Raw genomic sequence first — 24,833 nt, forward strand, 5'->3', positions numbered from 1 at the left:
GCTTCCCTGACTTTGTCATACATTCAGATTCCTTTTTTCATTTTTCAAGTTTTGGTGTTGGGGATAGAACTCAGGGCCTTATATATGCGCTAAGCACACACAATATTCCCAAACCCATAATTCAGTTTAGGCAACTAGTTAAAAAAAACAAACAAACAAAATAAACTCAGATGGTCTTGACTGCCTAAGAGAGAGTGTGGCCAGACAGCACAGTTAGCTGCTGCTCCTCTGTCTGGAGGTATCACGGTGGTGGGCCCGCTCCTTCAGTCTGCATGGTAGCCCTTGGTGGTGGGAACCAGACATCTGCTGACTTTGTAGTTGATGACTAGGGCGTGTCTGGAACAGAGGGGGTTGATACTTGCGGAGGTGTCAGGGTTTGGGGGTTTGTGGTCTCTGGACTCAGGTTGGTGCTGTTGGTGATGGTGATACTACGATTGGTCCTGGTTTGAAAGGGGATTTGCCACGATTAGGATCTCAACACTGCTTGTGTTAGCTAAGACGCTGAAGTATGACGATTTCCTTTCATTGGATGATGAGGGAATGCCATTCAGGTGTTGATCATAATTTTCTTTTCTGTTACCATCCCCCTGGTCCACATTCTATCTTTCATCCTGGTACTATAGCACAGGGGAGTTCAGCTATGCCACTTGTAACGAGGCCAGAGCCTCCATTACACCATGGCCTTTGTGAATCTTGCTATCAGCTGCAGTGGGAATAGTGCCCTGTAACCTTTGCCCATTCCACCCTGCCTTCAAAATATATTCCAAATCTCGTAGCTTGGAACTCTGTATCTGGATCCCAGCTCTTTATGACGGTCTTTGCAGACTATGCATCCTGGTCAAAATGATGATACTGGGATCTCCCCATCCCTTTCTTTGCCTCAGCATCTCTGTGCCCTCCGAGTAGATGCCAAGCCATTCCTGTCTACACATACCACACCCCTCAAGACCATGAACACTAACCTCTTCCAGGAAGCCTTATCCTCCAGTTAGAGGTCCCCTCCGTCTGGAGTCCACAATATCAACGCTGTATTGTGGTTACAGTTACAGTGTCCCTTTCTGAGTCTGTTAGCATTCACAGTAGCCAGGTGCCTCACTCACAGACACAGGGTGCTGCTAACTGAAGAGAACCTCTGTTTACTCTGAGGGCCCTTAACCTGGAGCCTGGAGAAGCTGAGAGGCACCAGGATGCTAGGAAGCAAGCAAGAACATTTTAGTGTTTTAACTAAGGAGCTCCAAAAGATCACTAACAGTCTCAGGACTGGGGACAAGAGGTTTAGACTCTAACAACTTAGGGTGATCTCCTCAGGTCCTTCCATTCATAGGATGCCCACTGCCTGGAACCACGACTAACTCTCTATGTCTGGCCACCTCCGACCCTACAACCTCCTCTTGGGCCTTGCAAGTCATCAGTCCAAATATGGGCGAGGGTGGACATCTCTTGTTCTCCCCAGGTGTGTCCCAGGTCACGGTGACCATTGTTTGGACTTGCCCTGGCCCTGGCATCCGGCCGTTAGAAGAAGGAAGGGTGGGAGGCTGAGGAAGGACAGGCTAGGAGAGCATCTCAGGGGTGGAGAGGAGTGAACAGCTTCTCTGGCTGGCCATCCCAGGTGAGCTCACCAGAGAGAAAGTGTTTTCAGACAGCAGGGGTGGGAACAGGGTTCCGGCCATCCAGCCTCAGTGGTTGTGGGGCATCCTGAAGGTTGGTTCACTGTATCGCCTTCATTTTCCAAATGCCATTGTCCTTATGTTCTCGGCCTATGATCCCATGTAGCGAGGAACCAGGTTGCTTGTTGGGCAGGTAGGTGAAGTATTGACTTTGAAACAACAAGCCTGCTGGCGGGGGCTAGAACTTTTCATTCGAGGCTGCTCCGATTAGCTTCGCTAAGTGCTCCAGTGTAGCGTAAGGCCACAGATGGGGCCAAGAGCAATATCCAGCTGGAGGCTTCGCCCTACGCTCTGTCACCAAGACTCTGTTAGGTCCTTCCATCTCCCTGTCACAAGCCCCCACCTCCATCTCCAGGGTTTTCCTGTAAATTGTCCCATTGTCTAGGTGTGCCCACTGGTGAACTTCTCAGACCACCCAGACAATGCTGAACAGGAGTCAGGCGGCCTAGGGGAAGGAATTTTGGCATATTTCCTGATGGTGAGGTGCCACCTGTCAGTCACAGCTGAGTGTGGAAGAAACAGCCACAGGCCTGGAGTAGTCCCCATCCACATTCCCCAGGGACAACCCAGTGTGGATCCCTCACCTGCTGTAGCCAGCCCTGGGCCTTACCTGCTGGGCGCTATCCCTGACTCTCGGTTGCCCATACCTATCCTCTCTGACCTTGGTACTGTCCTTGAAGGCCCTCCCAAGATGGGGTACAGGGCACACACACAGGCACAGCATGATTGGGGCTTGGTTTGTTCATTTCAAATCCTCTTTATTTCAACACGAGCATGCTTATATGTACACAAGAAAGGTCTAGGAAGTCAGCACACAGGTACAGAGAAGAGGGTGCCCACCCAGGACCCTGATCTGCAGGCAATGTGTTCCAGGTAAGAGTATAAGGCCAGGTGCTGAGGGGCATGGGTAAATGACCAGTGGTCATTGTATTTCCATCGTTTGACAGTGTTAGACCAGCAAACCCTGCCATGTCCCCTCTGGACTACAGCTAAGGGTTTACACAAGGTGTGTTCAGAGGCTCTGCTTGTGGGAGCTGGGGCGGTCACACTGGGCTGGGAGAGGTAGGAAGGAGGCGCTGAGTGCATGGCACTGGGCCCCAGCTGTCAACTCTGGGACGGGCAGAAAGCAGAAGAGCTAGTGTTGACTACCAGAGGTACCCCCTACACAGTCTTTTAATATCAAGCATCACCACAGGGTTCACATGCCAGATCTGTGTGGGAGAGGGGTGGGGGTCCAGCCTGCCATGGCTCAGGGGAATCCAGGCAGCCTTTTAACTTTTAACATTAAGGATTTGGGCTGAGAGGCCATGGTGCCAGTTGCGCAATTTGGCAAAACGTGGGCTGTTACGTTCCGTTTCAAACCTTTCCCTGTGGCACAGAGACAGAGAGAGGGGGAGACAGAAACAAAGACAGAAACAGAAAGAGAAAGAGAGGGAGAAAGAGAGGGGTTAGGGGACATGTCCACTACTTTCCTGCCCAAAGCTGGGACAAAGGGTGGGACGGTGCCGCCCTTGGGGCACTTACTCTCCAGAGGGCAGGCTTGGGTAGGATGGGGCAAGACTAGAGTTCTGGGGCAAAACGGAGAGACTGAAGTCCCTGCCTTGCTTGGAGGGAGAAGTATGGAATAGGGGCCTGGTTAGAGAACCAATGGGCGGGGAGGGCAAAGGGAGGCTGGCTCCCTGGCCCATGTGGCTAGGGCTGGGCAAAGCTGCTTTGGCTGTGGGCTCTTAGAACTAAACCAAACAGGTAGGCAGGCCCGGAACAGGCTCTGTCCTCCAGCTGGGCACCAAGGAGAAGGGACACATAACTCCTGTGATTAATAACTCCTGTGATTAGACCGATGGGTAGACCTGTCACATCCTTCCCTGAACTGTCTGGCATTCCTCACCTTCACCATCTCCAGAATGAAGCCTTCATACGCTCCCCTGGGCTCCTGCAGGCCCAGACCCTGAGAAAAGCCCAGGCCTACCCCAGTTCACAAGCACACAAACACACACACACACACACACACTGCCAGGGAAACAAAGGAGAGGGATGTGTACTTTCTGTCAGTGGGGTCTCTGGAAAGCCCTACCCACAGTTGCCCAGGAGAGGGTACAGTGCAGGCACCCTGGGGCTAGGATGTAGAAAGGGGAGGGGTGGGGGGCAGGGAAAGGCCAGCCAACGTTGCTGGGTCTTAACCCTCCTGGCAGAAGGGCCTGTAACACCCCCATAGCAGAGGGGCAGTGGAGAGGCCACAGTGAACTCAATCTGAACCGAAACACAGCTTAAAAAACGTAGTGCTGGCGTTGTCCAGAGGTAGTACTGTGAATAGTTACCTAAGTAAAAATCAAAATCAAAATCTCACTGCTATATCCCACTTACCAGCAAAAAGGAGCAAGCAAATGAACTACAGGCTGAATAACCTTGATCCAAAATGCACGGGACAGAACTGTTTTGGATGTTGAATGGTTTTGGACTATTTGCACATATATAAGGAGAGATCTTGGGGACCTGACATAAAATTCATTTATATAGCATATACACTTTCTTACACACAACTCAAATGTAATTTTTATGAGAGCCATGTTTTGCTCCCAACACTGTTCCAGCCCTGGAGACTGAACCCAGGGTCTCGTGCAAGTAGGCAAGCCCCCTGCCAAGCTACACCCCAGCCTAGCTTCTGTGCTTACTGTTTCTGTTTTTCTTTTTGAGACAAGGCTCACTGAGTAGCTGGTCTGGAACTCTCTATGTAGGGCAAGCTAGCCTCAAACTCACAGAGATCAGCCTGCCTCCGCTTCTCAAGGGCCGAGATTATACCAAGCACCACCACACCTGGCCTAGAATCTGTGTTTGGACATGAAGTCAGAGGTAAAATTCTCCATCTTTTGATGTTCATGGTGCTCAGAAAAGTTTTGGGTTTGGGGTGCTTTGGATTTTGGAATCAGGGTGTAAGTGTGTGTGTATGTGCATGTGCATGCATATGTGCATGCGTGTGTGCGTGCATGCATGCGTGTGTGTGTGTGTGAATTTGTACTGATTCACTCAACAACTTAGGTAAAGTCCAAAGGAATTCTGCTAATAGAAAAAACCCAACCCTAAAATGGTCATGTACCATTGGTCATCACTGGTAAGGGGGTGTTTATGTGTGTTAATGTGTGGAGACATGGGGAACAGTCTTAGGTGTGGGACAGTCTGTGTTTGGAGCTAAAGTGATGTCATCATTAATTATCACTGTGTTGTGCTATGATGTAAGACTTTGCCAGTGGAAATGAAAGTGGGGAAGGCATAAGGAGTCTCTCTGTTCTCCCCACCTCTTTTGTTGTTTGTTTTTATTTTTGTTTTCTGTTTTAGGTGGGGTTTCTCTGTGTAGTCCTGGCTATCCTGGCACTTGCTCTGTAGACCAGGCTGGCCTCAAACTCAGAGATGCACCTGCCTCTGCCTCCCAAGCTCAGCGATGCAGGGCATGTGCCACCACATCTCTGCCATTTCTTACAACGCAAGTCAATTGGAAACTGCCTCAAAATGAAGTCCAGTTTCAAAACGAACTGGCAGCATGCAGGAGTCAGAGAGACCAGCATTAGGCACAGCTGATCTTACAGTTACACAGAGTCACGATCACCAGGCCCTGGTCCTTGCATCCCCACATCGATCGCCATGTTCACAGAGGCCCACTTCCCATCCATGCGACTTGGCATGCGCTCACTCTACTCCTTGAATCCAGCACACTGGAATTCTATAACATTGTTGCACAAAGGTAGGGCTGCTAGGTGCTAACATGGTTGTAAAACACAGGTCTGATCCAACCTTTGTGTCATACCAAGAGACTCAGAGAGGTCCACATGAGTAGTCCTAAACCACACGAATATTCAACAGCAAAACTATCGCCTGAGTGCCGAGCCTTTCCCCCTGCCACAGAGCTGCCTCTCTAGGGTCAGGGTGAGTGGGTGAAAGAAGTACAAGCAAAGGCCGTGTGGCAAGGCTACCTGGCACTGCCAGCATTCACAGCCGTCTCCTAGAGACAACGGAGGCGCAAAATGAGACCTGGCCAGTTGCCGGTTCAATTTCCAGTTTAAGCAAAGCCCACTGAGGCTTAACGACAGTTTGTCATCAGTGTTCAATGACAAAATGAAGGACAATTCTAGAACCTCTATGAATCTAGTGAACCTACTCTGTTTGGCACTGTGGGGAGATTCCTGGCTAGCCAACGAAAAGACGAGAAGAGGAATGCAGAGGAGAGAAAGAGGGGAGAGCAAAAGACAGGAAGGAGGCCTCCTGGGTCTGCTTAGACTGTGGTGCTTGGATGCCCCAGTGTCTCTATCTGTGGCTTTCAAACTTGCCAGCGTGCCAGAATCCTAGGGGCCAATGTGGGAGGAGAAGCGAGCAGGGTGGTAGCTGTCATCAGCCCACAGGATGGATCAGCAGGCCTGAGGGCGCAGCCTCCAGCTTTGGAGTCAGGGTGTGGTTCTGACCGCGGGGAAGCGAGTCCCCTGAGCAGTCTAGAGGCAGCATATGAGGGGCAAACATGCTTTCTTCTGCTCACATGGCCACTTGAGTGAGTGATCCTAGGACCCCAGGGGCTGCAGACTGAACTTGGCACTTTACTCCTGAGCAGAAAGGAACAAGGACATGCACAGCCTCTGCCCCAGAGCTCCAGGCAGACGGGATTTGGAGACATGGAAGATTCTACCAGTGAGGACAACCCTCAACAAATTAAAGTCAGGAAAAAAGAGACAGAATCAAGAGGCTTGCACCTTCTAGTTCTGGGGAAAGTTGGCTGGAACCTGTCTTCTCTGAAGGGCCAGGAACCCTGGGAGGGATGGACTGAGCTTGAGGAAGGAAGTAGGCTGAAGTCTCTTTTTGGAACCTCTTGCCAAATTTTTGTCTGAGGAAACTCTCTGGTAGTCCTGCTAATGTTTCAGAACAGGGAGCAGGCTGTCTCTCCTTCTCCTGGGGCCCCTTTCCTTCTAATCACAGATGACTGACGACGAGGCACAAGCTTGCAGGAGTCATAGGCATATTGGACAGAAGAGGATAGAGTGACCAGAAGAGGTGGCAAGGCCATGAAGACTGCTGTGTCGTGTAGAAGGGAGAAAAAGGTCTCCAGCTGACTTCCCGATGGAAAGAACTTGGGGAGTCAGCCGCTTACTGTGTCAGAGAGGTGACATAGAGACCCCTCTATTGAGTCTTGGGGAAAGTCTGCTTTGCTTCCCGGGACATCTATCTGGGTGGCTTCAATGAAGAAGGCGGGGAAAGCACAGACATAGCAAGTAGGGACCGCAGAGCCCAGGCGGAATGGAGAGTCGAGAGCTCAGCCACACAGAAGACAACCGGCTCTCCACCCCTGAGATGAACACAGCAGCGTCCCACTGGGTGTGTGCCGCACAAAGGAGCTAAGAGGTTAAACACGTTTCCGGGACTACATGCCACCCGTGGCAGCGCTGGGAGGAGCCCACGCCCGGTCAAAGAGTGGGAGCAGCTCGGGCTGGCAGAAACACAAGTTCAACAATCAAATGCACATGGAGTCCCAGCTGGCCCCCAGAACCTTACACTTCTCGAGTTCTTGTGGCCACCGTGTGTGGTTAGCAAGTACAGAAAGCTTGGCTCGGGGTAGAACATGCCTTTGAGTCCCAGACCCTCCCGGAGAGGCCACAGGAATCACTGGCCCCAGACAGACAGACTGTCCAAGAAGAACATGCAGATGGCATACTCACTACCAGAAAGAGACAGATCATCACACAGGCCCCATGCCTCGCCATGGAAGGCCCTGACAGCTTCCAGTGGGTTTCAAAACAGCCATGCCCCACTCATGCCCAGGGCTATAGCTCCTAACAGGGCACAGGCAGTAGGCAAGTAATGGGGACCCCAAACTTGCCACTGATCAGGAGACCTTGCCCTGAGATGCCTAGCCCTATACAAGTCCTTCCTTGTGCCAAGGGCTTGTACTTCCCTGCAGCAGCTGTTACACTTGGAGCAATGTTTAGAACTGGTGCCTCAGTGTATGCATGGGCCGGTGAATCTAGGGGTCAGGTATTCATGCCTAGCATGGCCCTCTGCGTGCCTGCTCACAGTGCCGAGCCTTCAGACTCACGAGGGGCAAGCCCACAGATGAGTGTGCAGGCGAGGCATTGGCTCACTGCCCTCACAGTTCTCCGAAGCCCAGCAAAGGCCAAAGCAGCCCTGCCCCTGCCCAGGAAGGGAGCCAGGAGAGCCTAGATTCCTCACTCCTGTGTCTACCTCACTGACCTGGGAAAGTCACCTAAGTCCGCATCCGCTGGAGCCCTTTAAGGGCCAAGCTTTTCAAATACATAAACATGAAAGGTTCTTTCCATGAGTCATGGGGCCTGGGGGCTACCTGGGGAGGGATGAGGTTAGTAGGCAAGGCCATGGAACCCAAGTCTAGGCACCTACCTTGATCTTCGCAGAGCTTCCTCGTCAGGGTCTTGCACTGTGGAGAAAAGAAATTGGTCAGGAGGACTCACGTGGAGCAGAGGAAGAGAGTTCACTAGAATTTTGAGGACACTCTAGGAATCAGCCAGGCCCTGGACACTTCCTGTACCATCTTCTCAGTGGTGGCAGTAAGTGTGTGCATGCCAGGCCTCTGCCAGGGGGAGCCGGGAGGACACTGCTGTAGGGAGGGGGTGGTCCAAGAAGGCCTGCAGGTCCTCTTCTCTCAATCCTAAGCCATCACCTTGCTGGAAACGGGATGACAAGCCTTCCGCTCACATTAGGGGTTAGAATGGAAGGCCCAGCCGGAGACCCAGAGGCTCTTTCCCAGTTGCCAATTTTCTATCAATGTTGGTTAATCGTCAAGGGCAAGTGACTTGACTCCTCAACTTCTGTCGGTTTTAAGACTGAGCCAGGATCCTTCTGTCTTACTCCCCACCCCCCATGCCACTTCAGCGGTTCTACTCACTGTATTCTGTCCCTGTCATCTGGGCCAGGATGCGGAAGGAGCGAGACTGCAGGTTGGAGGACCGGCGGGCCCATTCATCAGCCTCATCCTCCGGTTTGCTTTGGTTTTTGATCACAGCCTGGTACACAGGAGAGGCGCTATCCACCGCCAAGTCTTTCACGGGGAGGCTCCTGTAGGGCAGAAGGGGTGTGGGTGGGGGCCAGGCTGGAACTCAGACCCCCCCTCCACCACTTGGTTCTCCCACTGCGTCCCTCCCCCCACATCTGTGCCCACTATTTTCACCCTCTAGTACCAGAAGAGCTGAGAAGCCTAGGGTTTCGGTGCTCAGGGGTTCAGAGGTCAGGGAAGGCCCAGCAGGACAGTGGCTCTTCTTGCCTATGAGGTTTCTATCCTTCCCGTTGGCCCCATTCCAGTGCTAATCTTGGGCCCGAACAAGTTCCCACCCCACAGCCTGGAGTCCCTTTAGGGAAGGAGGAGGTAGTTCTCCTTGAAGTGATTTTGGCTTCCCTGAGCCAGATCTTCCTGCATGGGGCAGGGTGAAAACGGCCTGCCTGAGGGACCTGGAGGCTCAGGACCCATCCAATGGCCTCCTCACACCCACAGATCCAGCTAGGGAGCTGCCAATGCCTTGCTGCTAGAAGATGCCGGGGGCTTCTGGCTCGGCTGCTGGAGACAGCGTGGCTACGAAGTGTTACGAGAAATGAAGTGGGAAATTTTGCTCGGTACTGGCATGATCTGCATGGATAGTGGGGGTTGGGGCTGGGGACGGAGGATACTGCAGGCATAGCCCCTGCACCCAAGCAGCATAGTCTTTTGAGGGGAACCTGGTGATATTCCCTTAAGCTCCCAGGGTCTGACATATATACGGTAGGTGCCGAAAATTCCTAGCTGAATGAGTTATTCAACTCCAGATCAAAGCCAGCAGGAATCCCAGAGCTTCTCAGGCGTTGGAATTTCCACCTGACTGAAGTTTTATGGATTAGATTGTGACTCTGTCCTGCCCAGAAACCCTCTCAGATGTCAGAGGCCAGGCCTATGGTAGTAGCAGCGTGCCAGCTAGTCCTTTCCTCCATAGAGGTTGAAACTGAGGTCCAGAGAGGTCAGCTGATTAGTGCCAGGTTGTAGTAGACAGGGGCACCACTGAACAATGACGTAGGTGGCCCAGGCCCCAGTCCAGTGTCCTTTTTGTCCCCCTTTGCTATTGCTAGTCTTCACTTCACTTTTATTTATTTATTTGGAAGCAGAGTCTTGCTATGTCTCTGCCCTTGCCCCGTTCCCCTGAGGACTGAGATCATGTGTCACCACATCCAGTTTGCCCAGGGTCCTTTCTGTCAGGTGTTCTACAGTCAGGAAGCTCAAGGTCTCAGCTGCCTCCCAGGGACTACACAGCTTGGATGAGATGCTCCAACCACAGAAGACACAGACTGAGGCAGGCCCTAGCTCGCCCCCTCCTGCCTGGTTCCATCTGCCCAGTGGGGGGCTGGCTAGCGGGGACAGGCTCCCTCAGTCCACAAGTCTTCGACTCTCTCTGCATGACACTGGATAGAATTGGCCCAGTTTCCCAGGACTGGTTCCTTGGGCTTGACTCAGGGTGAGTTAGGAGAGCAGAGATAGAAAAGGGAGGGGGGAGGGGGCAGGTGGCCCTGCTCCTGCTTCCCCGAAGACTTTCTCTAGCTTAGAGAGCCAGGTTCCTCCGGGGTCTATCCAGGGAGGGGCTTACAGCTGCATGAGAAGCAGAGGAAAAGCCTGGGTTCTTGTTCTTCTTGCAGAAAGCCATTTCTCATATGGGATAGATTCTAAGGGTTCCTGAGGCCTTTGGGCACAACCAGATCTCTTTGGTTCTTGTGGACTCTGGGGACTGGCTTCCTAAAAGAGTAGTCTTTGACTTTGTCACCTTCTGGCACTGAATAATAAATAGCCCAGTGTTCATTCTACCCCCCAAGTGTGTCTTGTCCTAGGGAAACTAGGAAAGGCTGGAAAACCTCACCAAAGCATGGCAAGGAGAAGGCAGTAATGAAGCCTTAGGCTGGGGTGGGCGCACTGTGAGTGCCACGATTAGACTTCCATAGCCACATTGACACGAGTGAACTCCAAAAGACAAGCATCTGCCTGCGCGGGCTGCAGAGGATGTCGGTGGCTGACAGGTGGGCGTGAGGGACAAGGTGGACAGAGCGCATGGGCTGACCACTGTCCTCAAACACACCCCACCAGACCCACACACCATCCTGCAACCAGACAGACGATAAGACGGACACTGCGGGTCTACTTACGCCAGCGGCGACGCCCTGCCAAGCAGAAGGTAACCCAGCCGCGAGTGCGCATCCATCATGGGATAGCAGAGGGGCAGCGCACGCAAGAGAGCAGGGTTAGGACCAGAAATAAGTTAGGGGAGTTGGGTGGGCGAAGGGGGAAGAGAGAGAGAGAAAAAGAAAACTGTCAGTGAGGAAAGTACCGTGGAGATTAACAGCAGAAATGGAACACGTCATGGCCAGGAGGGTTCCTCACTGCGCCATAGCAGCGTCAGCGCGGCGCGCTCATGTTAAAAGGAACGGGAAAGGTCGATCCTTTCCAGGCACGCTAGCAAAAGGAGAGGCGGGGAAAGGAAGGGAACAGGTGGGAGACAGCTAGATTCACCGTCTGAGCACCATAGTCTCCAAATCACAGATAATAAAATCAAACAGTAGACGTTTTTCCACTGTGCAGAAAACATAGTGTGCTGAACAGTTGATCCATTATTTCCCATTTGACTGTCCTTTGGTGTCGGTGTACTTTTAAGGGCTTGCCAAGGACCATGTGACAAACAAAGGCTAACATAGGCTTTTGGGCTTAGTCAGGCAGACCTGTTTTACTGGGTACTCATGACCTAATGGTTGTTTTTAAAAGAATTGCATGGTCACTTTTTTTTTCTTTGAACCAACGATTTAAATAATTCAGCACAGTTCAGATGTCTGCAAAGGGATGCCTGTAGTCCTAAATTCTGCAGGTTTTGGACTAGTGGCTGCAAAATGGACAACCTCTGCCCCCTGGTGGTCGACAGGGAGTAGTGCCTCTCTGAGCTGAAGTCAGGCTCTCCAGAAATGGAGCTCAGGACATGTAACCTTATCCTCTGGCCTCTCTAAGTACACCATGGTCACAAGTACTTGTCCTTGACCCATAGGAAATGCCTGGGACATTTATGTGTTCCTCAAACAGTATCTGTTCTTATAGTTTCAGAAAAAGGTTTAATGTTCCCATAGACTTTTTTCTCCTGAGTTTCTGGGAATCTCTGATCCAGGGATAATATGTTGCCTAGAAAGATAAGCTCTGCACTATGACATTCCCCAGCAGAAAAAAGTAATGACCTGCCCCCCCATACCCCTGTGTGTGCATGTGCATGCATTCGTGTGTGTGTGTGTGTGTGTGTGTGTAAGAAAACAGATGAGAGAGACAGATAAAAGCAAGAAACAATAGAGAGGAAGACAGAAAAGACAGAGATACAGAGAGGAGATGAGAGATACAGAGAAAGAGACAAGGATGAGACAGAAATGGGGGCAAGGAGAAGACAGGAGAGAATGGCTCATCTGGTAATACTTGAATAGTACCAGTTTCGTCTGAGTTTCTACCAGCTCTGTCGCTAGTCCACCCTCCAGTTACCCAACCAAGCTAAAAGACCAATCCCAGGAACCAAGGTCATTTTAAACCCTACTGCTCTGAAGCCAGGCTTCCTGGGGCAAAGAGGAGGAGAGACAGAGGTTGGCGGCCAATGGCACCTTGGATAGCTGACCCAAGGCCTCTCCTAATAACAAACCCACCAAGTGCTGGATTGACGCTCATCACTAGAATAAGACACTTTTCTCCACTTCCCCAGTACGGCTTTAGTTATGAGAGGTGCGGGGAGGCTCCCGTGCTCTGCTGAGGCTGGAGTGGAAGGACCCCCAAAGTCTCTAACCAGCACCTCTCATAAAGCCTGGGAAACTCAGTCTGACAGTCCCTTTGAGGAAGCACAACGTTCTACATTTTGCCGTTTCTCCTACAGCCGAACGCAGGGCAGACTTTGAAGAGAGAAAAGGCAACACATTCTGGAAGTCCCTGGTGAAGGCTGGTCCATCCCCTCCAGGGGTCTGAACCCGGGAGGCACTAGGTGAGAGAAGAAAGCTGGTCCTGCTAGTTTTGGTAGCCTCCACAGTCATGTGATGTTGGGAGGCGCTTACCCACTGAAGTCACTGCCCTGGGCCTGGGCCTGCCCAGCGATGGCGTCCATGATGGCATCCTGCGAGTACATGCTGATTGGGGTGTTGTACTGTGCGTGGATGATGGTAGCCTTCCCGCCCAAACCCTTCACCTCAATGGGCTTGTGGGTGGACAGGGCTGAGTCCTTCAGGACGTTGGGATTGAAGCGTTCCTGGTAGTCGGCGCTGAGGAGGGCAGGCAGGAAAGGAGGGGTGGAAGAGGGAAGGGGAGGAGAGAGGGCAACAGGCGATGGTTACATGGGAAGTCAAGGCCAGGGTGCTGGTGGGAATGTGGAGAGAGATCTCCCAAAGCTGAGGTCTTGGCCCAAGCAAGTTCCCCAAGTTCCCCACTGTGGGCTGCCTGGGTGTGCCCAGGAAAATTTTTGGCACCTCCCAAGACCCTTGCAGCAGATCTTCATGTCCACCTGAATGGACTCTCCCACTCCCCTGCAGCCCGACTTCCCCCCAGGGTCAGCATTCTCGTCACTCACAGCAGGATGGAGAAGCAGACACAAGCGGGGTTAGAGGAGCGGGAGTAGGGAGAAGACAGAAGCTGGGCCATGTGACAGAAGAGGCTGCAGCCCAAGCAGAGTCTAGACTGTTCCAAAGGCGAAAAGCAGTCACACTGGCACGCTTGGAGATGCTGAGGTTCTGAGCAAACTTCCTTCATGAAGGGGCTTATCCTGCCAGTCATTCCTCTGTGGCTTGAGACTCCATTCTTCCAGATCCTTCCATGCATGTGCTTCTTTATTGGAGGATGACTCAGGCTGCTCAGGCCCCCAAGTCTAGCATGCTGTAGCTTGCCAGTCTCTACCCATCCACGTTCTTCCCTTCAACAGGTAGGTGCCATCCCCAAGCAGGGATAAAATCACATGGAGTCCTTCTCAGGAGTCCCACTGGGACAGAAAAGTCTTCAGAGCCACACAGGCCAGTGATAGCGCAGCACCCCCCACACCTGAATTAACCTGCAAGCCTCAAGCTGCTGAAGTGTGAAATGGCTTCCCTCCACACTCCAGCAAACACCCGTGCAGGCTCATCCAGGGCACAATGCACCCCCACTCACACATGCACATAGGTACCCATGCCAACAGGCACACGCCATCCACACCCAACGGAAGGCAGCTGCATGCTGGAAAGGCACACAGGGACATACACATGCTGTCCTTGGATACTAACTTGGCTGGAGAATTGGCTACCACCTGGAAGGAGAGAGAAAGCAAAGAAGATGGAACAGTCAGAGTGAGGCCTCGACTGGGGAAGTGTGAATGTAGGGACCATCTTCAGAATGGTCGTGAAGGAGGCCGGAGCAAGGCCTCAGTCTGCAAGGAGTAAGAAGTGAGGAAGGAGAGAGCACAGAGTCAGGAATCGGGGTCTCTAGAACCATTGGTTTGGGTGGGAGGTGCTAGGACTCCCTTTATGGTGAGCCCAGCACTTCCTGATTTGCCAAGGGGAAGGAATTTCTTGTCTGACTCAAGACTATGTGCAGATCCATGGATCACATAGGTGGAGCCTGACTGTAGACCCTGGAGAGAAAGCTGAGACAGAGACATGACTGCTGTGGCTACTTCAAGAAGGCTTGAGGCTCCCCAGTTCCTTCTGGCGAGGTGCCCCAAAATATGAAAAGCCACAGCCTAGCTCTGTTCATGGGGCAACATGAGCATGTGCCCCAAGGAGGCATTGCAGATCTGTTGTATGTGCAGCAGGGTTACCCACGGCCCCTGGGCCCTAGTCTCTCTCCCAAGGACAGACAGGCATCCCTGGTCACTCCTCGTGGAGCAGAGAGTAGGAGGTTGATGCAATCCCCAATGACTGCTCCAAAGGCCTTGTGGGCCAGCAGTGAGGCAGGAAGAGGCCCAGAAGGAAAGCATGTCCAAGGCTCGTGCAGGAAAGCCCCCAGCAGGGGCCACCTAGCATAGACAGCACAGAGGGACCCTGTCCTCACTCCGATAGGACAATGAGCCTTTAGGAATATGAGTTCCTTTGGGGAAGCATTCTCCGTATGATGCTTTTTTAAATGTAGACTGCTTGTGGTAACAGATCTTGTGGCCCTGTCTGATACTAAAGATGAGAGAGTGGGGAGGGGAGGTGACATCGTCTCCAAACACATCGGCTTCCCTAGATCTGTCCACTACAAACTCTGAAAGAGGGAACCCCAGTTAGCCTGACCCTGGTCACCCTACAACCAGGGCTCTGGGAAGCCAAGAACTTCCCACCCCAGAGAGTCCTTGGTGTTATCTGCTCAGGCCTTTACTGTCCCAGAGCTGATAAAATTCCTTCTGTCCTCACAGGCTCCAAAATAGCCACAAGTGGATCTATATTAGGAAAAGGCCAGCTTGGCTTTGCCATGGCGTTGCCATGTTTGGCCAGTACCGACAACTGCAGGATCAGCTCTGGGGATGACCAGCGAGCCCAGTGTCCCCTGCAGAGGGCAGCGTTGATCTGACTGGGTGGGGGTTGCTTCTGCCCTGAGCAGCAGCCAACTCCTTCTTTGGCACTAATAACCCCTGCTAGGTTCTTGCTCCATCCCAACACTTGGATGCCTGCAGCACACACTGCTTAGAGAGGAGCCAGGACTCAGGCCCCAGGAGGAGGCACCAGGGATATAGAGCCTGCTGGGGGCCCTTGCTCTGCCTTTCAGGTGAGGAGAGGGGCCTGCTGGTCGTTCAGGCCTTTCGGTCCTTGTTCTCCACTGGTCCCCCTCCATGTCTCCCTAGAGATCCAATTGCCAAGAATCATACCACAAACTGCTCAGAAGAGAGTAGGAAAGGGGCTTCCTTTTGGAGCGTGACAGAACAGAGGTCAATTCCTAACCTTGACTTTTCTCAACATTACGACTCTGGGCAAGTTCTGCTATCTCCATCCTATTCATAAGAAGGAAGTGGGGGCACTGGAGAAGACGACTCCATGGATAAGAGCAGCGGCTACTCTTCCAGAGGTCCCAAGTTTGATTTTCAGCACCCAAGTGGCAGCTGACAACCATCTGTAACTCCAATGCTAGGTATCTGATACCTTCTTCTGGTGGTGCACAGGCATACAGACATACAGACAAAAACCTCAGGCGTAAAAATAAAATAAAAAAGTATAAAAAGGAAGGAAGTGAGAGTTTCCACCTTGCAGATGGGTAAAGCCAAGTAATTGTACCCCGCATCTAAGCCTTCAGCACAGGACATATGCAATAGATGGGCACGGTGAACTGCCCATTTGTTGCTTTCAAGCAGTGAGACACTTAGCAAAGTAGGGGCCTCAGGGCGGCAGAGGTCCCAGCTCTTTCTGCCCACACCGTCAACACTGCTATCAGCCTTTACTTTGAATGAAGTACCAGCATCACTTCCTCCTCTAGTCCACTTTCCCACTGAGGACGCTGTTGGCTCCCGCTTCTCCAATTACCAAGTGATAATTTCTACATTTGCCAAGTAGGTTCTGGACAGCATCTGCACCAAAGGACTGGCACCTGGGAGTCCAGGGGGTAGGGACAGGGCTCCTGACCGCTTAGCTTTCCCGGTTCCATCTCAAGTCAAGATGGAATCAGGCAGACCACTAGTTCTGTCTGTCTCTTACTGACTATGTGACCTGGGGTCAATTTCACACTACATCTGACTTGTTAAGATGAAGGAAATCAATGTCCACCTCTGAAGTTATTGACAAAGCCAGTTCCTATGGGGCTGGAGAGATGGCGCAGCAGTTAAGAGCACTGACTGCTCTTCCAGAGGATTTTGGTTCAATACCCAGCACCCACCTGGCAGCTCACAACAATCTGAAACTCCAGTCCTACAGGATCAGTCAGTCATATCTTAGATATGCATGCAGGCAAAACACTCATACACATAAAGTAAATTAATTAATAAAAAAGAGTCAGTTCCCAACTCAGAGTCAGCTCAGCCAGGGAGACATTGCCACCACTACCAGTGGGCTTTCTGGGGGTCCTAGTCAACCAGAAGGCAACTTTCTTGCCTGAGGTGGGTCCAGAAGGAACCAGGAAGACCTACCCATCAGAGAAGAAAAAGAAGGCCATCTTTATTCTGCCTTCCTATAATTTTCTGCCTTCTTGCTGGGAAAGCCTTGGCTTGGGGAAGCAATGGTGTGCTAGAGACTGGCCTTGCTCAGATTACAGAAGGAGCTGGGGAAGTTGAGAAACCAGAGCATTCTGGTCTAGTAGACACAGATGAGCAAAGGAGGGCGTGGCTGGGCCCACGCTGACGGTGCTCCTGTCAGCTGGGAGAGTCTAGGCCATGAGTACACGCAGTGTGTGACAAATGCCCTCCTTTATCCTCCCATTAACTGCAGACAACCACGAGATTTCTCTCACTGAGACACTGGCCCACAGTGAATGCCTTAACTCAGCCGGCTGTGCCTTTAGCACCTAAAGATGAGTACATTCATTGCACAGGGCAATAGGAGAGGAGAGAGGCTAGCAGCCAATACAAGTTCACACGTGGCTCCCTCCTTTCTATCCTTCCAGTGACCTGGCTCCATGTTCCTTCAACTCCTGCTCCCATGGAGTCTTACTAGCTAAACTGTGGGTACCAGATCGGGTTGTTGTTTCTCACAATCTCTTTCTTTTCAGAGGTCTGCTTCCTTGTTGTCCACCCTAGCCTGGGTCAGTCTTGCAAGCCTCCTCCCCTCGTACTATTGCCCAGTCTCTCCATGGGTACTTCTGGCTCTGCTTCCTTCGCGTAGCCTTCCTAGACCACTCTCAACATTAAAGAACTTGCTTTCTCCACCCCCCCATCTTTTTTTTTGAGACAGGGTCTTTCTGTGTAGTCCTGGCTGCCCTGGAACTCACTTGGTAGACCAGGCTGGCCTCCAACTCAGAGATCTGCTTGCCTCTACCTCTTGAGTGCTGGAATTAAAGGTGTGAGCCATCACCTCCCAGCTGAGAACTTTCTTTCTTATCTCTAACGCTTCCCTGTTCTTGTCATAGACACCCAGGGATGTGGGGACTAGTCCTTTAGAACTTTAGTTCCCAAAGGCAGTAGGTAGTTTCATCTCATGGGATGGGGTGTTGCCTGGGGTGACTATCTGGGGAGCTAGAGTCTCCTGCATGCAACTTAACTTTTTCTGAGCCTCAGTTTCTATTTCTGCAAAAACCTGGCTCGTCACTCCAGAGTGGTTTCTGGCAGCAGCTATATGCCTGGCAGCGGCGATATGCCTGGCAGCGGCGATATTCCTGGCTGACAACAAATATCAGTAGGATCCCTGCTGGCATTGGTTTTGACTGGTTCTACCTCATGGGTGCGAGGCTGCCTGTGTTGGGGCCTATTCCTCCTGCTGACCACCTGACCAGACTGTTGAAGTGAGCACCGATGACCCGAGTGCCTCCATACCAGACAGCAGGATGCCGTTTACCTACCCTCCAAGGAGTCCAGCACCTGAGGCCTTCCCTCGGAGGCCCATCTGATACATCTGAGCCATCTCCCTCAGTGTCTCTGCTGAGTACAGGCCAATGGGGTTGTTATATTGCCTCGGTTGGCTGGGGCCTGGCAGAACTTTGGGGCTGAATGAGCCCTGTACACCCTCTGGGCTGGCTTTGGCCATTGGGCTGCCCTGAGGAAGGACAGATTCCGGGGCCTCCATGGGTGGGATGCAGACAGAGGTCTGGGAGAAGGAGGAGCTAAAGGTGTCCCCGAAATCCAGGGCGCCCAGGGTGCTTGGGCTGGCCCTCGCCTCAGGGCTGAGGCTGGGAGTCGCCAGGCTGCCGTTGGTGTCCAGAGCAGGGTCCTGGCATAGGGCAGCGCCATGCAGGAAGAGAGAAGATAGCGGTTAGAGGCCACGCATGGCTGTGCTTCTGTGTGCATCTGAAACAGACATGTTAGGGTGAGCACCTGTCGCCCATCTCCCACAGCCTGTAGCTTGCTGCGTGAAGCACCTAGACGGAGCACTGGAAAGGAAGGCCCTTTGCAAGGGGAGGGGAGGAGGGAAGCCTTGGGGTCCTGGTCTGGAGGCTGGCATCCGTCTGAACAGAATGCAAAGTCCCTCCCAGAAAGCCAAGTCTGCCCCTGAGGATATGGGGCTCAAGAGAGAGTAAGGTACCACTCTCTTGTCTATTGGCCACCTTTCCCTCTGGATGGGTAGGTACCACATGAGTGCAGACAAGCGTCCTGATTCACTGACCCCACCTGGAGAAGATCCTTCATAGCCAGGGCTGACTGACTTTTGGGGTAGAAGTACAGAGGGGAACCTAAGGTAGCAACTAGGCTACTTGACCATCTTCGTCTACCCTAGCAGTTTCTCCCAGCAGCCCTCTGTCCAACTCCCCAATCTATGATCCCTCTCCACTACTACCGTGAGCCTCTTCTTCCTATCTCACCTGCTGTCCAGTCTTCCCATCGGAAAGACTGGAGTCAGTCTACCTGGGTGGAGGAGCTACAGGTAGGCTTTCCCAAGTATAGATGGGGCCCTTAGACCAAACTTTCCAAGTTTAGATTGGGCCCTTGGACCAATCTTCCCAAGTTTAGATGGGGCCCTTCAACCAACCTACCCAAGTTTAGATGGGGCCCTTCAACTAACCTTCCCAATTTTAGGTTGGGCCCTTGGACCCACAGGGTTCAGATGCTTTAAAGAGGGTTTGGAAAGGACTCTGGATCTAGTGGTGAGATCTGGGGCCAGGGCTTTGCGGCCCCTCCACTCCTGTGCTAGCCTCTGAGATTATAACCAGCTTTCCTAATGGACAGAGGGGTCTGTAGCTGTGAGGGATGGATAGACACTTAGCAACCGGAAGAATCTGTGCGCAGGAGAAACCCTGAGGGCCGGTAAGGTCCCTTCACACCCGAGGTGCCTCCTGGAGTGACTGGCTCAAGCTGGGGACCCTCTAACAGCAACTCAAGTCTCTGTCCCCAGACAGTGAGGGTCAGAGCCCTTGAGACAGACAGCTGTCTGCTGTTTGGCTAGAATGCTGGCCCTCTTCTCAGCACGTTGTTTTACAAACCAGTTTCTTCTCAGAACGGTTGTTGGACCTGGGATGGTATCTTGGGCCCAGGTAGGCATCTCCACAACTCGATGTGTCAGAGGTAAGGGGGCTCAAACACTTGTCAGGAGGGTCAACAGCGCCAAAGGCAGGCAGGCAAGGTTACACTTCAGGAACCATGGCCGAGCACCTACCTTCTGGTGAGGGATCACTGGCAGCGGGGACTGGATAGGAGGTGCCGTTGTGGAGATGGCAATAGGACGCTTGGACCTAGAGAAACCAGAAACGAGACCCAGTGAGGACATTTGCACCTGGTCAAAAGCTCCTGGGGGAGACCCAGAGCTGGACAGTTGAGTCAGGGGGCCTGCGTGAGCACGTGTCAAGCCTAAGGGAGGTCCTGGACTTGAGCAGGGTAAGGAGTCATAGCCCCGGGAATATTCTTGTCAGCACCTACAGGTCTCTTCTGCATGTGGTGAGGGTAAGGCTTCCTGAGAATGGAGGACGCAGGTCTTCCGGGCCCGGGCCCAGCCCTCCCTGTAACCGTGATCCTGTGGCCATGCTCTCTGACTCAGCACTTCCATAAAGGGAGGCAACAACAGCTCGACCGTCACTTCAGCCCCTCCTTCCCATATGATTCTGCAGCACAGGCTTAGACCCACGCAAATGCTGAGGACGATCTCTCTTTCGTCCCCATTGCATGCCCACACCAAAGCTGCGTCCCCTCCTCTGGAGGGCTTCCACCTACTTCTGCAGGGTGAGGCTCAGGTTGTAACTGGCGGATTTGATCTTGTTCTGGGCCTCCAGGTGGGTCATGGTGTCCGTGTTGACGCCATCAATGGCCACCACAAGGTCGCCTTGGCTGAGTTGGGACTGGGCTGCCTTGCTGCCGGGAGTGATCTGGTTAAACAGCAGAAGAAGGGGAGTCAGGGAAGGATCGCCTGTAGTATCCAGCTGATACCCATCCTGCCATTGATTCCCAATGGCTGGCACTGGCTGCTCATCAAGACTGCTTCCTCTTCCTCACATGGCTACCACTAGGACTTTTTGACAGCCACCAAGGGACCAGCTTTGACCAGTGGAATACTGGTGGAAGGAACACGTACCACCACCAGGTCTTTCCCCAGCAACCATCATAGAATCCTGCATAGTGCTTGTTAACTGACTAAAGGCACATGCTCAAGAAGAGTACAGCCAAGTGGCTGACAGGAAGGGGCCTGGACCCCAGAGTTACTACCAGGAGCAGAGATGGTACGTCAGGGTTTCTAAATGAGGAATACATTACCTCTGCGCTAGGCCATTGATGGTTGGGAAGTATACCAATTAACGTATTAGCCCTGCACCCTGCAAAGCCGTAGAGATGAGGGTAAGACTTAGCACCTCCCTGCCCCCAGTCATTGTCAGATCAAAGTGCAGCATAAATGCCCCCTCACAAAAGCATCCAAGCACCAGGTGCTTTATGCTACCGGGGACAGGTGCACAGAAAACCATCAGAGCCATCAGCCCTGTTTGGGTGAGAACCAGGCAGGCCGTGAAGTGTGGCAGGCTTATGGCTCTTTGGCAACCTGCATACCTCTGGAAGGAAAAACATAATTATGAAGCTAGTTCCTAATTCCTGTGCCCCACTGTCCACCAAAAATATTTGCCTAGAGACTCCATCTTTGACCACCATTGCGACTCCAATCTGAAGACACTTCACGGGATGTTGGGAAAGCTACACCCCTTATTACTTGGGAAGCTATGGTGGCTCACACTGAACTTTTGCAGGCATCATACATGATACCAAATTTTGTGTGGTGCCCCTTAATTGCAGTATTTGGTGTTCTGTGGTGACCCTTCCCATGGTGATATCATCTGAGATGTAAACTTCCAGAAGGTCCAGTGACAGAATTCATAGTGGTTTAATGGAACGGCCATAGGGACATTAGCAGCCCTACTCTGAAGCATAGCTCATGATATGTTACTATAGGAGATTAGCCTCAATTTCTATGACTCCCAATGGAATGTCTCAGTCCCTGAGAATATCACATGAACCTGTTTATTTTTTTTTCCATTACAAATGGTTACTAATTGAGAAAGCAAGCAGGCGGAACTATCTATTAGTGTGTTATTTATGCATAATGTATTTTAGGAGCTGATCCTGTGACAGTAGGAAGTCCCTCTATGATGCTACATGGGATGTGACACAGGCCTTATCACCAATGACATCACAGCAAAGAGTAGGCTCTGAGCACCCCCTCCATTGCCCAGATGGCTGGATCTCTTAGCTTTGTCCCCTGACGTGCCTACCTGCTAGCCACATCCTACCCACCTTCCGGCTATGATGCTATTAATGGCTAAGACTAGCCATTAATACTATCAGCATCTGGATTTGGATTAAGGTCTGGGAACTATCCTAGAAGGCAATCACAGATGACCTGAGGGACAGCCCCGTGTTCCATGTGCCAGCCTGTGTGGGCCTCTGATCAAGCTCTGAGCATAGATGGAAGCCTCCTGCCAGGTTCCTTAAAGGGAACTGTGTACAAATCAAGGTGCTCTGCAGTTGCTGTGTCCAGAAGATGAACCATTTTGTTGTAGTCATGCCACTGGTCCCAGAGCTGGTCCTACACCCTGGGGGTCATGATCACAAAACCGAAAGGGCCCTCTCTTGCCAACTGCTGCTCACAAACCTTTGATGTTCCCTGTGTCTTCTTTCTTTCTTTTTTCTCCCTGGGACAAGGTTTCTCTGTAAAACCTTGACTGTCCTGAAACTCACATTGTAGACCAGGCTAACCTCAAACTCATCAAGATCCACGTGCCTCTGCCTTCCAAGTGCTGGGATTAAAGGCGTGCGCCCCCACACCCCACTCCAGGTGTCTTCTCAAACACTGCCCATCTTGTGCCCAGAACATTGCCCTTCTGGACCTCAAATTGCCAGGCAAGAACTACAGAGAAATGAAAGTCCAAGTAAGCACATCTGATTTGCAAAGCCCACTCTCCAGCTGCCAGAGGGGCATCGTAGAAGCATCCTTATCTCCTATCCCATCACCACAGGGACCCCATGTTGCTGTCTTAAATGCAGAGGTGAAAAGTACTGACAGAGGCCGGGGAGGTGGCTCAGGCTGTTAAGTGTTCACTGCACAAGCATAGAGACCAGAGTTCGAGCCCTGACACACAGCTAAAAAACAGCTGTCAGTATACCCTTGTGATCCCAGTGCTAGGAAGGCAGAGACTTTCCCAGGGCTTGCTGACCAGCCAGCCTATCTGAGTAGGCAAGACCCAGGTCAATGAGAGACCCAGTCTCAAAAACCAAGGTGAACGTCTTCTGAGGTACAATACCCAAAATTTTCTTCTTGCCTACACACACACACACACACACACACACACACAAACGGGGAGAGAGAGACAGAGAGACAGAGAGAGACAGAGAGAAGGAGAAAGGGGAGGGAGAGAGAGAGGAGAGAGAGAGAGAAAGGAGAGGGAGAGAGAGAAGAGAGAGAGAGAAAGGAGAGAGAGAGGAGAGGGGGAGAGAGAGGAGAGGGGGAGAGAGAGAGGGGGGGGGGGAGAGGAGAGGGGGAGAGAGAGAACAAGGAAAAAACCAAGATACTTTCCTAGACAAGAGGCCTCTTGCTGCTATGCAGAAAGTACACCCGTCCTCCTGCCTTTCTATGCAAGGCTATGCTATCTCTAACAATTCACTATATTTATCTTTAAGATGAGAAAATATGAACTCCCAATTCTCACCATCACTGTCCAGCCATAACATCCCACTTTCTCTTTATGCCACATTACTTTCCGCACTCTCCATCTGTCAAGCCATCTGTAGGAGTCCTTCAAAGACAGATGGAAACACCCAGGGTAAAGTTTCCAGGGCCCTGCTCTCCCAGTGGACTGCCCGCATCCCAGAACTGGCTACCCTGTGGCAGGACATCCCCAGGGAAAGATATCTCCTAGTAAAGCTGCCCTGTGGTATGTCATCCCCTAAAATGCTCTCTTTCCATTGCAGGACATCTCTACAGAAGGATACCCCCAATGCTTCTAACTATCTATAGAGAAGGACTTGTTCCCGGCAGCAAAGAGCTTGGGGGTAGGGCACAGAGGAGCAGCTACCAATCCCACACAGAAGGGCAGAGCTTCAAAGCCAGAAGGGACACTGCCAGCAGTGCTCAGATCAAGATGAAAGTATAAGCAAGGGCAACAGAATGACATCCAAGGGAGGCTGGGCCTGATCAGCTAGTGCCAGCTGCAGGCCATCAGGAATGCCATATCTTTAGAGCTGCCTGGTGACATATTTCTCCCTAGGGCATGGCCAACTTGTGCTTATCCTTCCCTGTGCCTGGCCCTGATATCCTCAGGCGTGGGCTGTGGGGGTAATCCTTGTTCCAGGGGCCTGGTCAGTAGCCAAACATTCCAGAGGGAGCCACCAAGCTGGATCCCCCTGTCCCTGGCGTCGCTCTCCCTGCATCTGTGTCTGCCCATCAGGGCTCAGCTGGCCTGGCCTTTGACTGCCCTAAGCAGGGCCCAGAGTCCCTTGAGCGGGGGTGGGGTAGTCGCATATACGGAGATGTTCTTTTCTGCTCCAGTGTCCTTAGAGAAGGAGGCCAGATGGAGGCAGGGATGCTAAAGACAGCCAAGGACCATCAGATCCCTTCCCTCCAGTACAGGAGCAGCCTCAGCAGGCTGGGGGAGGGGACCCGCACTGTCGGACCATTGCCTAGAGCCCAGGGCTCATGGAAAGGTTTAGTTTCAGCAAATCTCTTCTCTAACTTTACAGCCTCCTTTCTCTGTTAACTTCCTCTCAGAAAAGACTCAGAGCACACACATTCTTGGAGATATTTTCTTCCAAAGTAAAAAGTCTTTCTATACCTTTTTGAGCATTTAAAGTTCTCTCTGGATGGGTGTTTCATTTCTACCTAGTCTTTCCATTGTTCAAAGCCAACGATCACGTTCCACTGTGGATCTGAACGCTAAGGAGAGCCTAGAAGGACCGCAAGGTGGGGCACCAAGGACGAACTGGGCCAGAATTGGCCACTCGGCCCATGGTTGCTGGGCCATGACCCTAGGGAACCCCACACCACATCACTGGTTCCAGAAGCACTGTCCTATACTACGTGGGTCATGGCAAGACTCAAAGGGCCCTCCCTTGCCAACTGCTTCAACAGCCTCTGAAGTCCTGAGTGTCT

General features: G+C 52.1%; 1 protein-coding gene across 5 annotated transcripts in view; it reads right to left on the reverse strand.

The window, feature by feature from the left end:
• The window catches only part of Ldb3 (LIM domain binding 3), a 57,686-nt gene that overhangs the window by 27,710 nt on the left and 5,143 nt on the right, over window positions 1-24,833 (reverse strand). Inside the window, exons 3-10 of one of the 5 annotated variants that reach the window (XM_057769808.1) lie at window positions 20,420-20,571; window positions 19,869-19,944; window positions 13,947-13,969; window positions 12,753-12,956; window positions 10,833-10,847; window positions 8,563-8,732; window positions 8,058-8,094; window positions 2,402-3,035 (exon numbers count right to left, since the gene is read on the reverse strand). In XM_057769808.1, coding sequence (XP_057625791.1) covers window positions 2,939-3,035; window positions 8,058-8,094; window positions 8,563-8,732; window positions 10,833-10,847; window positions 12,753-12,956; window positions 13,947-13,969; window positions 19,869-19,944; window positions 20,420-20,571 — 774 coding nt within the window. In that variant the 3' untranslated portion in view covers window positions 2,402-2,938. Of the gene's footprint in view, window positions 1-2,401; window positions 3,036-8,057; window positions 8,095-8,562; window positions 8,733-10,832; window positions 10,848-12,752; window positions 12,957-13,946; window positions 13,970-18,120; window positions 18,489-19,868; window positions 19,945-20,419; window positions 20,572-24,833 lie in introns of those variants that run through there. The other 4 variants (XM_057769806.1, XM_057769809.1, XM_057769807.1 and 1 more) reach the window with 4 other exon arrangements.

The sequence above is a fragment of the Chionomys nivalis genome, chromosome 5 (assembly GCF_950005125.1).
Source record: "Chionomys nivalis chromosome 5, mChiNiv1.1, whole genome shotgun sequence".
NCBI classification, from domain to species: Eukaryota; Metazoa; Chordata; class Mammalia; order Rodentia; family Cricetidae; genus Chionomys; species Chionomys nivalis.